Source organism: Syngnathus typhle, linkage group LG5 (assembly GCF_033458585.1).
Source record: "Syngnathus typhle isolate RoL2023-S1 ecotype Sweden linkage group LG5, RoL_Styp_1.0, whole genome shotgun sequence".
Lineage (NCBI taxonomy): Eukaryota > Metazoa > Chordata > Actinopteri > Syngnathiformes > Syngnathidae > Syngnathus > Syngnathus typhle.
In genome coordinates, this window is record NC_083742.1 from 6,997,583 (window position 1) to 7,012,614 (window position 15,032).

The window sequence follows — 15,032 nt, forward strand, 5'->3', positions numbered from 1 at the left end:
TTATTAACATGGTACTTAGAACAGTCCTAACTTTATGATATCTAACTTGCTTATCCTCGACGAATGTTCGATCTCAAATGAGCCATCATCACGTGCTGGTTCTTGCCTCTACCAAGAGTAATACTGTACTGTGGAAAAAGACTCAACAACAGCTTCATACTCCAGGCTGTTAGGATACTAAACTCGCTTCCCCGTTCTGCGAAGCGTCCTGTACTTTTGCGCTATGCTTGCTGGCTCCGTTTTGCTCCTCTTATTTTTGTGTTATCTGTTTATTTATTATTTATTCATCACTCTTATTATTTATTGTTTGTACCTTCTTGTTTTATATTGTGTCGCTTACTTGTATGTCTATCGTGTAATATGTCTCGTCACCGTGGGATAGAGAAAACGTAATTTCGGTTTCTTTGTGTGTTTATGACATGTGAAGAGACTGACAATAAAGCTGACTTTGACTTTGAACTCAAAGTCGAGGATTAGCAGTGATGCTTGCAGGCAGGCATGCTCCCGATTTTAAATCTCAATGCCACCAGATGGTAACGCGTAAGCACGTTTGCTAAAACAGGTCCGATGTGTCGTTTTGTGTAGTCAAAGTCAAAGTCTGCTTTATTGTCAACTTCTTCACATGCCGAGACACACAAAGAGATCAAAATTACGTTTTCTCTATCCCACGGTGATAAAGACATATTACACGATAGACATACAAGTAAACGACGCAATATAAAAAACAAGAAGGCACAAACAATAAATAATAAGAGTAATAATAAATAATAAATAAACAGATAACACAACAAATAAGAGCCAGTGTGCATACAGACAGTAAAAGTACAGGACGCTACGCAGAACGGGGAAGCGAGTTCAGGATCCTAACAGCCTGGAGTATGAAGCTGTTTGAGAGTCTGGTGGTGCGGGAGCGCAGGCTTCTGTACCTCTTCCCAGAGGGCAGAAGCTCGAACAAAGAGTAAGCGGGGTGACTCACATCACAATCGTGGTCGCCTTGCGGGTGAGATGGGAGGTGTAAATGTCCTTCAAGGAGGGGAGCGAAGCACCAATAATCTTACCTGCCGTGTTTACTATGCGCTGCAGGGCCTTCAAGTTGTAGTCAGTGCAGCCGCCACCCCAAACAGCAATACAGCTGGAGAGGACGCTCTCAATGGTGCCGCGGTAAAATGTAGTCATGACGGCCGGCGGAGCGCTCGCTCGCCTGAGTTTCCGCAGGAAGTACAGGCGGCGCTGGGCTTTCTTTGCCAGTGATGCGGTGTTGGTGGACCAGGAGAGATCCTCACTGATGTGCACCCCCAGGAACTTGGCGCTGCTCACTCTCTCCACCACAGCACCGTCGATGGTCAGCGGCAGGTGTTGGTTGTGACCCTTCCGGAAGTCCACAACAATCTCCTTGGTCTTGTCAACGTTCAGCAGGAGGTTGTTGTCCCTGCACCACGTGGTCAGAAGGTCAACCTCCAGCCTGTATTGAGTCTCGTCTCCCTTGGTGATGAGACCCACCAGAGTCGTGTCGTCAGCAAACTTCACTATACGGTTGTCGCTGTAGGTAGCAGTGCAGTCATGCGTCAGGAGGGTGAAGAGCAGCGGACTGAGCACGCAGCCTTGGGGGGCCCCCGTGCTCAGCGTGATGCTGGCGGAGATTTTGTCGCCAACACGTACTACCTGTGGCCTCTGACAGAGGAAGTCCAGTAGCCAGTTGCAGAGGTAGGTACTGAGGCCCAGCGTGTCAAGTTTGCTGATGAGGCGTTGTGGCACAATGGTATTGAAGGCAGAACTGAAGTCCACAAACAGCAATCTCACATACGAGTCCCTTCTCTCCAGGTGGGTGAGGGCCGAGTGGAGGGCAGAGCAGATGGCATCCTCAGAGGACCGTTTGGCTCGGTACGCAAACTGGAAGGGATCAATGGTGGGGGGAGAACGGATCGGATGTGCTCCATGACAAGCCGCTCAAAGCACTTCATGATGATGGGCGTAAGTGCCACGGGGCGGTAGTCATTGAAGCAGGACGGAGCGGGTTTCTTCGGCACAGGTACGATGGTGGCAGCTTTGAAACACGACGGGACGATGGCCTGCTGCAGGGAAGTGTTAAAGATGTCTGTGAAGACATCCGTCAGCTCACCAGCGCAGTCCTTCAGCGCTCGACCCGGGATGTTGTCAGGGCCCGCCGCCTTACGGATGTTGATAGCGCCCTCCTCTATCAACATCCGTAAGGCGGCGGGCCCTGACAACATCCCGGGTTAGTTTAAGTTCACGTTGTAAACAAAACAAGTTGAAGTTGACATCTGCTGCGTGTTGGTTGAGATGTCCGTCGATGAACAAACAAAGATGTGGGGTTACAGTTGGTTCGTTATTGGCAAGATCTTGGGTTGTTTAATGGCGGTCAGTACACGTGGTACTACAGCTGATGAAACAACAACGCCCACTCTCCAGGTAACAAAGTTTTGTACTGTCCAGAAAAGGCGGGAAAGCAAAAGTCGACCATGTGTGGCCCACAATGTGAAATGAGTTTGGCACCTCTGATCTAACAAAACACAAAATACTATTGCAAAAATACGGGATAACCTATATTCAATTACTTCAACTAATGGCTCGCTCGCCGCTACCCTAGAGACACTTTTATTAGCCAACCATCATTGAACAAGTGTTGTGATTGCAGTGTGAAAATGTCTGCAAGGACCACAGGAAAGTACGTGAAGAAAAAGGACCGTAGTTGTCGACGACTGGAAAATCTTTGGCTGCAGCCTTATGTTGTGTTGCGCAGAGCAGGTTAGTACACGTCTAGTTTCTGTTATGAATCCTCTTCCAGCATTTATTTTGAGTAGAATTCGATCAAAATCATGCGTGACGGGCAGAGTGAAAATGTCCTAGGATAGGTTTGACCAGATTATCTTCAACTGTAACTTTCTTATGCGTTTGTCTTGTTTTGCAGACATCAGTGAAGCTATTTGTACGAAGCGGCAGGAGCCAGAGCGCACTCGCATTAAAGAGGAAGATGTGGGCAAAGAGGTCCATCACTTCAATGAACAAATGGAGCAGAAGTTTCTTTGCATAATAAAAGAGGAGGAAGAGCCGGAGCGGCCTTGTAGTAAAGAGGAGGGAGAGGAGTCCTGCGACATTAAAGAGGAGGAGGAGGAGGATACCTGCAAGATACCATTGACTGGTGTTCCTGTGAAGAGTTTTGATGAGGGTCAACAGGAGGTGAGCAAAGGGGCGGAGCCTCCAAGCTGCAGCTCAAGTCAAACAATGACCAGAGAAGGTGATGGAGATCACTGTGGAGGATCACGAGCAGCTCCACCATTAGATAGATTAGATGTGTCAGATAGTCATGACGTGTTGTCACATATTCCTGCTGCTGCTGAGTCTCAAAACAAACACAGGCAATGTTCTCAGTGTGGGAAATGTTATGCTAATAACAGTGTTTTGAACCGACACATGAAAATGCACACTGGCGAGAAACCTTTTTCCTGCTCAGTTTGTGGCCAAAGATTCTCTTACAAGAACGTTTTAAAAAGCCACACAAGAATCCACACTGGCAAGAAACCTTTTTCCTGCTCAGTTTGTGGCAAAAAATTTTCAATGAAGGGAGCTCTGAATTTGCATTCAAAAATCCACACTGACGAGAAACATTTTTCATGCTCAGTTTGTGGCCATAAATTCTGGCAAAAGGAACACTTAAAAAGTCACATGAGAATCCACACTGGTGAGAAACCTTTTTCATGCTCAGTTTGTGGCCAAAAATTATCTCAGAAGGGAAACTTAAAAAGTCACACAAGAATCCACACTGGTGAGAAACCTTTTTCATGCTCAGTTTGTGGCCAAAAATTCTCTCAGAAGGGAAACTTAAAAAGACACACAAGAATCCACACTGGCGAGAAACCTTTTTCCTGCTCAGTTTGTGGCCAAAAATTCTCTAACAAGATAAGCTTAATCAAGCACACAGTAGCCCACACCTAATGTTAGAATAATTAGGAACCGTTGGTCTCATACTTGTGGCCAAAAATTCACTCAGAAGCGAAGTGTAACATTTCATACAAGAACCCACACTGGTGAGAAACCTTTTTCATGCTCAGTTTGTGGCCAAAAATTCTCTCAGAAGGCAAACTTGAAAAGTCACACAAGAATCCACACTGGCGAGAAACCTTTTTCATACTCAGTTTGTGGCCAAAAATTCAGTTACAGGAAAAGCGTAGAAAGGCACACAAGAAACGACAGTGGTGAGAAACCTTTTTCATGCTCAGTTTGTGGCTAAAGATTTTCAGTGAAGGGAGCTCTAACACTTCATACAAGAATCCACCCTGGCGAGAAACCTTTTTCCTGCTCAGTTTGTGGCCAAAAATTCAGACAGAGGGTAGGTAAGCTGAATCAATTAATTTATTAATTTTGGTTTTGGTTGTGGTTTTTAACAGTAAATACAATTAATTCATATTTGAGGCAAGTTGCTTAGTTTTTATCAGTGTAAACATTGGGTTTAGTTTTGTTCAGCATTTCATGATCACTTTTATGATTTTGCCCCGTATTTGTCAAGACTTATTAGGAAGAACAATAAGAAGCAAGCAAGACATTTTTTTTTCTTCATGTGGTTGTGTGGCGATTCAGCCCTGCCCTCTGCACCGGAAAAAGCTAACCAATCAAAAAGCGGCCTGACACGGCATGTTCAGGCTGCACAATGATTTAAATTCTCCTCCAAATGTGAGGCCAATTCCCATCATTTTGCAGTAAAAATAGATGAAGCAATTTGTGTAGAAATGCTGAATGACAAAATACAAAAGCATGTGGAATGCCATGGAATCATTAGATAAAATCAGTGAATTATACGGAATGACAATTCCGCAATTTGTGTCGAAATTCTGAATGACAAAATATGAATGTGGAATCATGTGAAGTATTGAATCATATGGAATTATGTGGTATGATATTAAACGATGACGAATGACGACACGCATTATGTGTATTCTTAAGGCTTAAGAAATGGAGATCCAGGAGATGAGTAATTCCCAACATCTTTTGACACAGGTAAGGTAAGTATCAAACAGCAGCATGTCAAAGTCTGCTTTATTGTCAATCCCTTCATATGTCACCGAAATTCCGTTTCCTCTATCCCACGGTGACGAGACACAGCACACGATAGACACACAAGTAGACGACACAAAATAAAAACAAGAAGGCACAAACAATAAATAATGAGTGATGAATAAATAATAAACAAATAACCCAATAAATAAGAGGAGCAAAACTGAGCCAGTGTGCATACAGCAGACAGTAAGATAGCGCAAAGTACAGGACGCTACGCAGAAAGGGGGAGAGAGTTCAGGATCCTAACAGCCTGGAGTATGAAGCTGTTGGTGAGTCTGGTGGTGCGGGAGCGCAGGCTCCTGTACCTCTTTCCAGAGGGCAGAAGCTCAAACAAAGAGTGAGCGGGGTGACTCACATCACAATCGTGGTCGCCTTGCGGGTGAGATGGGAGATGTAAATGTCTTTCAAGGAGGGGAGTGAAGCACCAATAATCTTACCAGCCGTGTTCACTATACGCTGCAGGGCCTTCAAGTTGTAGTCAGTGCAGCTGCCACCCCAAACAGCAGAGGACGCTCTCAATTGTGCCACGGTAAAATGTAGTCATGACGCCCGGAGGAGCGCTCGCTCGCCTGAGTTTCCGCAGGAAGTACAGCCGGCGCTGGGCCTTCTTGGCCAGTGATGCGGTGTTGGTGGACCAGGAGAGATCCTCACTGATGTGCACCCCCAGGAACCTGGCCTTCAGCAGGCAAGTGCTGTTCTGAGCGTCGAAGCGAGCAAAGAAGCGGTTAAGGTCATTGAGCAGACGGACGTCGCCCTCACAGCTCTGCGGCGCGGGCTTGTAGTCCGTGATTGTCTGAATGCCCTGCCAAAGGCTCCGTGCGTCCCTGCTGTCCTTGAAGTGGGCGGTAATTTTGCAAGAGAACGCCCTCTTCGCTTCTTTGACTGCCCTCGCAGTCCTCAAGCCAGCCTCATCCCCCCGCTCTAAAGGCTTTGTCCCTGGCCCTCAGCAGCCTGAAGACAGCCCCTGTCAGCCATGGCTTCCGGTTAGCCCGAGTGACGATGGATTTTGAGTGAGTCACATCATCAATGCACTTCTTGATGTAGGAGGAAACAGAGTCAGTATACTCATATTAGTCAGTATAGTCATATTATTAGTTCATTTGATACGATGACATTAACCTCAAAATTATCAAACATCACATATACAAATACCAAACCTAATTTTGACCATGAAGGCTTTGGCCATCAGTGTGCGTATGAAATCTCACAAGGTTAACTTTCTGTGAAGCACGTGGATGGAAAGCTTCAAGGCTTCATCTACGATGTGTCCTTTCTGCATCCATTGCAGCCTTGACATCCTGGAAGAGGGATCCTGCCATCTGTGGTCTCTTCTCAAGGTTTCTCATTTCCCCTAAAATTAGTTTTGAGTTTTCCTTGCCCTCCTGGGAATTTAAGATCAGGGGGTGTTGGAGAATATTTTTAAATTTTCGCAATTGTCCTGTGTGTTGTTAAATGTTGAACAGAGGCTGACATGTACCGAAGTCAAATTCCTTATTTGGCATTCTCAAACATGACTAATAAAAAAGTCTTGAATCTGGCATCAATGACGCACAAGCGGCTGAAAGAGTTCGGGTAAGTTAACGCTAGTGTTAAACAACACACATACGACAAACGCACAAATTGCTATTGCTATTGTATTTGTATTGTATTGTAATGTATATGCTATTAAAAGCTATTCGCGTTGTGGATGTGTGTGTGTGCGTGTGTGTGTGTGTGTGTGTGTGTGTGTAAAACGTCGACTTTTTTTTTTTGCACGCCATTTTTGTTTGTTAGTTTGCTGGGCAACAACAACATTAAACGTCCCACGGTCCTTCGCTAGAGGGCGACAGGGACCTCATTCAAATGACATCATCATTACGTGACAGGAAGTAAAGCGACGACAACAAAACCGCGCTTGGTATAAAAACTCAAATGGAAGCGTGTCGCCTTCCATTCGGCTGCATCAGATAAACACGCAACTTATGTGGTGAATCAGTAGGATCAGTTACACGACGACCGCAACGACGAAAGAGGTAAGTTACGACAATGGACCTAAGTTATCATGTTTCCAGCGTTATTTGTTGTACTGCTTGGTTGGAGTACAGAAGTGCGGCCGTCTTTCATTATCATGATACTTAAGAACAGTGCTAACTTTATTATATCTAACTTGATTATCCTCGACGAATGTTCGATCTCAAATGAGCCATAGTCACGCACTGGTTCTTGCCTGTACCAAGAGTAATACTGTACTGTGAAAAAACTCAAAGTCGAGGATTAGCAGTGATGGTTGCAGGCAGGCATGTTCCCGATTTTAAATCTCAATGCCACCAGATGGTAACGCGTAAGCACGTTTGCTAAAACAGGTCCGATGTGTCGTTTTGTATATTGAGTTAGTTTAAGTTCACGTTGTAAACAAAACAAGTTGAAGTTGACATCTGTTGCGTGTTGTTTGAGATGTCCGTCGATGAACAAACAAAGATGCAGAGTTACAGTTGGTTCGTTATTGGCAAGATCTTGGGTTGTTTAATGGCGGTCAGTACACGTGGTACTACAGCTGATGAAACAACAACGCCCACTCTCCAGGTAACAAAGTTTTGTACTGTCCAGAAAAGGCAGGAAAGCAAAAGTTGACCGAGGCCATGTGTGGCCCACAATGTGAAATGTGTTTGGCACCTCTGATCTAACAAAACACAAAATACTATTGCAAAAATACGGGATAATCTATATTCAATTACTTCAACAAATGGCTCGCTCGCTGCTGCCCTAGAGACACTTTTATTAGCCAACCATCATTGAACAAGTGTTGTGATTGCAGTGTGAAAATGTCTGCAAGGACCACAGCAAAGTACATGAAGGAAAAGGACCGTAGTTGTCGACGACTGCAACATCTTTGGCTGCAGCCTTATGTTGTGTTGCGCAGAGAAGGTTAGTACACGTCTAGTTTCTGTTATGAATCCTCTTCCAGTATTTATTTTGAGTAGAATTTGATCAAAATCATGTGTGATAGGCATATTGAAAAAGTCCTTGTATCCAGTATTTATTTTTAGTAGAACTCGATTAAAATCATGTGTGATAGGCAGATTGAAAAAGTCCTTGTATAGATTTCAGCAGAGTTTTCAGCTCAGTGGCCTAGTGGTAGAGTGTTCGCCCTGAGACTGGAAGGTTGTGGGTTCAAACCCCGGGTCATACCAAAGACTATAAATAAAAATGGGACCCATTGCCTCCCTGCTTGGCACTCAGGATTAAGGGGTTGGAATTGGGGCGTTAGATCACAAAATGATTCCCGAACGCATCACCACCACCACTGCTGCTCACTCTCCCCCAGGGAATGGCTCAAGATCACACGGTTATAGGGTAATTTCACCACACCCAGATGTGTGTGTGTGACAAAACATTCAGACTTTAACTTGATTTTAACCAGTTTCTCTTCAACTGTAACTTTCATATGTGTTTGTCTTGTTTTGCAGACATCAGTGAAGCTATTCGTCCGGAGCGCACTTGCATTAAAGAGGAAGATGTAGGCAAAGAGGTCCATCACTTTAATAAACAAATGGAGCCGAAGTTTCTTTGCATCATAAAAGAGGAGGAAGAGCCTGAGCGGCCTTGTAGTAAAGGGGAGGGAGAGGAGTCCTGCAACATTAAAGAGGAGGAGGATACCTGCAAGATACCATTGACTGGTGTTCCTGTGAAGAGTTTTGATGAGGGTCAACAGGAGGTGAGCAAAGGGGCGGAGCCTCCAAGCTGCAGCTCAAGTCAACCAATGACCAGAGAAGGTGATGGAGACCACTGTGGAGGATCACAAGCAGCTCCACCATCAGATAGTGATGACGCGGCGTCACATGCTGCTGATGATGAGTCTCAAAACAAACACAGGCAATGTTCTCAGTGTGGGAAGTGTTTTGCTAATAACAGTGTTTTGAAACAACACATGAAAATGCACACAAGAGAGAAAAACTTTTCCTGCTCAGTGTGTGGCCGAAAATTCTCTTGGAGGCAAAATTTAAGTAGGCACACAAGAATCCACACTGGTGAGAAACCTTTTTCATGCTCAGTTTGTGGCCAGAAATTCTCAGAGAAGGGAACCTTAAAAAGGCACACAAGAATCCATACTGGCGAAAAACCTTTTTCATGCTCAGTTTGTCGCCAGAAATTCAGTCACAAGGGAAACTTAAAAAGTCACACAAGAATCCACACTGGCGAGAAACCTTTTTCATGCTCGGTTTGTGGCCAAAAATTCAGTCAGAAGGAAACCTTAGAAAGGCACACAAGAACCCACACTGGCGAGAAACCTTTTTCATGCTCAGTTTGTGGACAAAAATTCTCTCAGAATGGAAGTCTAACATTTCATACAAGAACCCACACCGGCGAAAACCCTTTTTCATGCTCAGTTTGTGGCCAAAAATTCAGAAAGAGTGCAAATTTAAAAATGCACACAAGAATCCACACTGGTGAGAAACCTTTTTCATGCTCAGTTTGTGGCCAAAAATTCAGAAAGAGGACACATTTAAAAAGGCACACAAGAATCCACACTGGTGAGAAACCTTTTTCATGCTCAGTTTGTGGCCAAAAATTCTCTCAGAAGGCAAACTTAAACAGTCACACAAGAATCCACACTGGCAAGAAACCTTTTTCCTGCTCAGTTTGTGGCCAAAAATTCTCTCACAAGATAAGCTTAATCAAGCACACAGTAGCCCACACCTAATGTTAGAATAATTAGGAACCGTTGGTCTCATATCTACGCTCAAGCCAACATATCTGTCTAGCTTTAAGGAGTTCTTATACTCCCTTCCTTTTCTTAGCTGTGAGAGGCCCTCACTAGTTATGAACAGAACACTTTTGTTCTTTGTATAGTTCAATAAAAGTTATTTCTCTTTTATACCTTGTAGTTTCTATTCATGAATTGTTGTTGACCGGGACCGTTTTTAAGTTATCCCTGCCTTTTTGTTCCACGACTTTGTCGGTCAGTCCTGTTGTTGGTTTTGTTGTACCATGATTTTCTTAAAAAAAAAAAAAAAAATTGTACCCATGTATAATGCGCACCCCAGATTTTAGGACAATAAATTAGTTAAATTTTGCGCATTATACACGGAAAAAAACGGTATATTGATTCTATTAGAATTAATTTAACTCGAGTGGTCAGAGACGGATGAGGGCCTTTACCCCGGCTTGTCGAACCCTTTAATGGGAAGCCGGTCACTTTGATAAAAAGTGCACGTTTGACACCGTATTCCCATGGTCAAGCCACTTCTGAAACGTCTGACATGGGCTATCGAAAAGAAGCAGTAGACAGTTGCAGAGTGGTCCAAAGTCCTCTTTTCAGACGAAAGCAAGTTTTGTGTTTTATTCGGAAATCAAGGCGCCAAATTCTGGAGAAAGGCCGGAGAGGAGCAAAAGCCAAGTTGCTTGAAGTCCAGTGTAAAGTTTCTACAGTTGGCGATGGTTTGGGGAGCCATGTCAACTGCTGGTGGTGGTCCACTGTGTTTCATCAAGTCTCAAGTAAATGCAGAGATTTTAGAGTACTACATGTTTCCGTCGGCTGAAAAGCTCTATGGAGATGATGATGTCATTTTCCAGCATGATCTGGCGCCAGCCTACAGTGCCAAAACCACCAGCAAATGCTGTACTGACAGTAGCATTACTGTCCTCGATTGGCCTGCCAATTCCCCTAACCTGAACCCCATAGAGAACTTGTGAGGTATTGGGACGAAGAAGCTCAAAGACACCAGACCCAACAATGCAAATGAGCAAAAGGCTGCTATTGAAGCATCCTGGGCATCCATGACACCTCAGCCATGCCAAAGGCTAATTGCCTCCATGCCACGCCGCACTGATGCAGTAATCCGTGCAAAAGGATTGCCAACCAAGTACTGAGTGCATTGATGGACATTTTTAAATGTTTGATTTTGTTTAGTGGTTATAAATGGTTTTATTTTTACTTGGTCTGAGGACATATTCTAATATTCTGAGATGGGATATTTGAGTTTTCTTAAGCTGTATGCCATAATCAGCAATATTAAAATAATGCTTGCAATATTTCAGTTGATTTGTAATGAATCCAGAATGTATGACATTTTGGTTTTCTTAATTGCATTACAGAAAATAAAGAACTTTATCACAATATTCTAATTTTCTGAGACAGTCCTGTATGCCTCCTATTTTCATTTTGTTAGAAATTCCTTGGTACATAGGTGTTTTGGAACAATGCAACTACGTAGACTGTCTTTTGCTAAGTTTATTTTCTTGCCAAACCATTTAGCACAACACAAAATACTATTGCGTGAATAAGGGATAACCTATATTCAATTACTTCAACAAATAGCTCGCTCACCGCTGCCCAAAAGACACTTTTATTAGCCGACCATTGTTGAACATGTGTTGTGATTGCAGTGTGAAAATGTCTGCAAGGACCTCAGTAAAGTACGTGAAGGAAAAGGACCGTAGTCGTCCACAACAAGAACATCTTTGGCTGCAGCCTTATGTTGTGTTGCGCAGAGCAGGTTAGTACACGTCTAGTTTCTGTTATGAATCCTCTTCCAGCATTTATTTTGAGTAGATTTTTTTTATGCTGCCACAAAGCAAATAATCATTGAAGATTTGGAAATAAAACCACACTATTCATGGACGACAGATTTATGCACAAGTAGGGCATCAGAGTCTTACATGGCAGTAACCGTGCAATTAACAAGCCAGTGCTGGGAAATGAAGAGCTTGTGTCTTGGGTGTGCTGGATTCCACTCAGACCACACAGGAGAAAACATGACAGAGGCTTTGGAGGAAATAATCCAGAATTCTACTCAAAATATTTCCGTTTTTTTCTTTTAATAATGCCGTGTTCAAAACATGTTCTTAAAATGTGTGCTTGAGGATGTATCTTTATTTAATTCTGCAGTTTGCACTTAAATATTGTGCTTGAGATAGTTGAATGTTTACAATTCCCAGGTGGCATTTTAAAATTGTGTTAAATATTTGAATGTTTACAATTCTCAGTTTGTACAAGGTAGTTTAATGTATTTTGTATGTATTGCATTAGTATGTATTATTTTGCACTCAAGTGTATTGCAATAGTTGATTTTTGAACATTCAAATAAAAGAAGTGGATTGGTGGATTTTTTTTTTCACCATGGTATCGAAAAAGGTTTCCTTTAGAATCGAAATGGCGTTTGGCCAAAATCAAAATGCTGTGTTCCAACAGCTAAACTGTTGCTGTTAATTTACAGTCAACAGGGATATGTTGCAACCACCGGAGGCTTTAAGGGAATATAGTATTTGCGCAGCTCAAGCACGTAGTGTTTTGCAGGCGGAGGAAAGAAGTCGTATTTGACCGACTGTTAAGCGGGCTGAAATCTGCCAGGCTTTGTGCTTTGTTAAATTTACAGGACATCCATTTTCACTGACTCATATTTTTCAACGATTGCAGACATTTTTTATTTCACAACAAAATGAACAACTACAATTTCATCTCTCCGGTGTGTTTCCGCATGTGTGCAGTCAAACCGTGCTTATACGAAAAGCTTCTAGCACAAACTGAGCACGTGAAAGGTTTTTGTCCCGTGTGCGTTGCTGAGTGCGCAATCAACGTGATCTTCTGAGCAAATTTCTCACCGCAAACTGTACAAGTGAAAGGTTTTTCTCCCGTGTGTTTCCACATGTGTACGTTCAAATTTGGCCGCGTTATAAAACCTTTGCCACAAACTGAGCAGCTAAAGGGTTTTTCTCCTGTGTGTGTCCTTGTGTGCCTTTTTAAATCACCCTTGTAAGAAAAACCTTTATCACAAATGGAGCATGTGAAAGGTTTTTCTCTCGTGTGTGTTTTCACGTGTGTTTCCAACATGGCCTCATCAGGGAATATTTGGCCACACACAGAGCATTTCAAATTATTTTCTTCCCTGTGTGTTTGCATGTGTGCAGTCCAATTTTCCTTTTGGTTAAAAAACCTACCGCAGACTGGACAACTATACGCTTTTTCTCCCCTGTGCTTCTTCATGTGTACGTTCAAATTGTACTGGTAAGTGTAGCTTTCGCCACACAGGGAACACGAAAAGGATTTTTCTCCCGTGTGTTTCAGCTTGTGTATTTTCAAAGTACTCTCATAAAAAAATCCTTGACCACAAACGGAGCAGCGGAAACGTTCGTTGTGAGCACAAGATGTTTCGCCTGTTTGAGGATTTTTCTCGTCAGGAGTCGTCTCTTTTTCACCCTCGCTGTCTGTATCAACTGTAGCTTGCATGTCGTCACAGTGTGACAGCGCTGCCATGAGCTGCTCTGCCGGCGCTCCTCCACGGTGCTCTTTACTTGGACCATGATGAGGAAGCCATGAGCCTTCGGCCACGTCGTTGTCATTGCTGTCGCTCTCCATAGCTAGAACGGTGAGAGAAACGTCAGCTTGTTCCTTTTCTCCTTCTTTCAAACGTGGGGGCTGTGCATTGTCCTCTTCCTCCTTGAAGGTGGAAGGCTCTGGATCTGCCTTTTCCTCCTTGACATGATGGGGCTGTGGATGCTCCAGAGAAGAGCTTCCCCACCAAGGTTGTGGGGCAAAGTCTTCTCCGTGACCAATCAGCTGCCAAACATCTGTAAGACACAAGCCAAAAAAAAAAAAGGAGGGGGGGGGGGTGTTCAGAAAATATTTTTCAAAAACGCTGTGGAAAATTGGTTTGGAGGATTATTATGAAGAAAGAGGAATGAAAATAATCTTGGATCTTAATTTGAAACAAATAAATTCATTCATTCATGAGGTTTTTAAGAGCAGTTTAACATAGCGTGCGCCTTTACTCCCATTACATATAAAATACATTTCTAGTGCATTTGCAGTGCATTGCAGATAAACAAAGAAGAAATAAGCATCCATTTGGCGTCAATGAGGCGATTTGCTTGACCAGAACTGAATGGAGTTTGTTTAAAGCGGTGAACTCGACGTTTAGCGAGCAAACCTTGGTTGTGAAGTGTCGTTTGAGACTTGCAAATATCTTCCATTTGTCGTCGTTGCTGCTCGTTCTCCTCTCTCGCACGAGCGAGTTGCTCTTCGTACGACACGATGGTTTTTTCAAACAGGCCATAGATTTCATCAGCAGCAGCAATGAGCCGCTCCCTCAACATTTCCTGCAACATTTTTGAAGAGATGTCTTGCTATTTCAGCACGTCACCTTCAAGCTTTTCTGCTGTGTGCTTGCTTGCTTGTCTTGCCACTTTTGCGTTTTTCCTCTTCGATGGTGTTTACAGGCTATTTTATGGTCGGTGGGACCCCGCTGCTGCCACCCTGTGGCGGTATTCAAGACTGCTGAGCAAAATTCGCAATGGTCATGTAATCTCAGTTTATCGTGCTCATTGCACATCATGAGAGCAACAAAAATAGGGAAGAGCTACAAAGAAATGAGTCAAAGATGCATGAATTATTTTTATAATTAATTTAACAATTTTTTTTTTGTAAATTATTTTTGTAATTATTCATTGTTTCATATCTTCTTGTAATACTCAGACTACCGTTGTGATGATCAGATTTCCAAAACCACACGGTGGCATGTTGAAAACTGCGCAACTATCTTGATACTGCACACTGTCCAACTACTAATTGTGTCAGCCATCATGACCCTCGAGGTTATGGGAATGACAATCTCAGTGCAAGAGGTTTTCGTCTGGAATATCAAGTGAGGAAATGCCAGATGAAGTAAAGCAGCCCCAGAACATAACAGAACGCCCTACAGGTTTTACAGTAGGGACAATTTTTGTTTCCTTGATATGCTTATTTTTTGCATCTATGAACGCATACCATGTCACTAAGCAACACAGTGACCATGATAACCCTTAAATCAGTCGATTGACTGCTTACAACTTTGAAGACATCCGCAATGCTAATTAGAGAACACCTTGGCTGACCAATCTCATATGTTAAATGATGAGGATTATTATCATTATTATTTCATCAAATTGGAAGTCAAGTTAAAAAAATACATGTTCTATGCGACATATTGATATTGTAAATGTTG

General features: G+C 43.2%; 2 protein-coding genes across 2 annotated transcripts; one reads left to right on the forward strand and one right to left on the reverse strand.

Moving 5' to 3' along the window:
* The first annotated feature begins 1,741 nt into the window (after positions 1 to 1,741).
* On the forward strand, positions 1,742 to 11,172 carry LOC133154014 (zinc finger protein 585A-like). Its single transcript, XM_061278387.1, has 6 exons — positions 1,742 to 1,881; positions 2,657 to 2,766; positions 2,930 to 3,949; positions 4,967 to 5,018; positions 7,868 to 7,977; positions 8,520 to 11,172. Exons 1-6 carry the CDS (start codon positions 1,757 to 1,759, stop codon positions 9,752 to 9,754), a joined length of 2,652 nt encoding a protein of 883 aa, XP_061134371.1. The 5' UTR covers positions 1,742 to 1,756; the 3' UTR covers positions 9,755 to 11,172.
* Positions 11,173 to 12,452: 1,280 nt separating this feature from the next.
* LOC133154677 (gastrula zinc finger protein XlCGF57.1-like) lies at positions 12,453 to 14,255 on the reverse strand. Its single transcript, XM_061279570.1, has 2 exons — positions 13,980 to 14,255; positions 12,453 to 13,620 (listed from the first exon to the last, which is right to left on the reverse strand). The coding sequence occupies exons 1-2, from the start codon at positions 14,155 to 14,157 to the stop codon at positions 12,500 to 12,502; spliced, it is 1,299 nt and encodes a 432-aa protein (XP_061135554.1). The 5' UTR covers positions 14,158 to 14,255; the 3' UTR covers positions 12,453 to 12,499.
* Between the last annotated feature and the right edge of the window lie 777 nt (positions 14,256 to 15,032).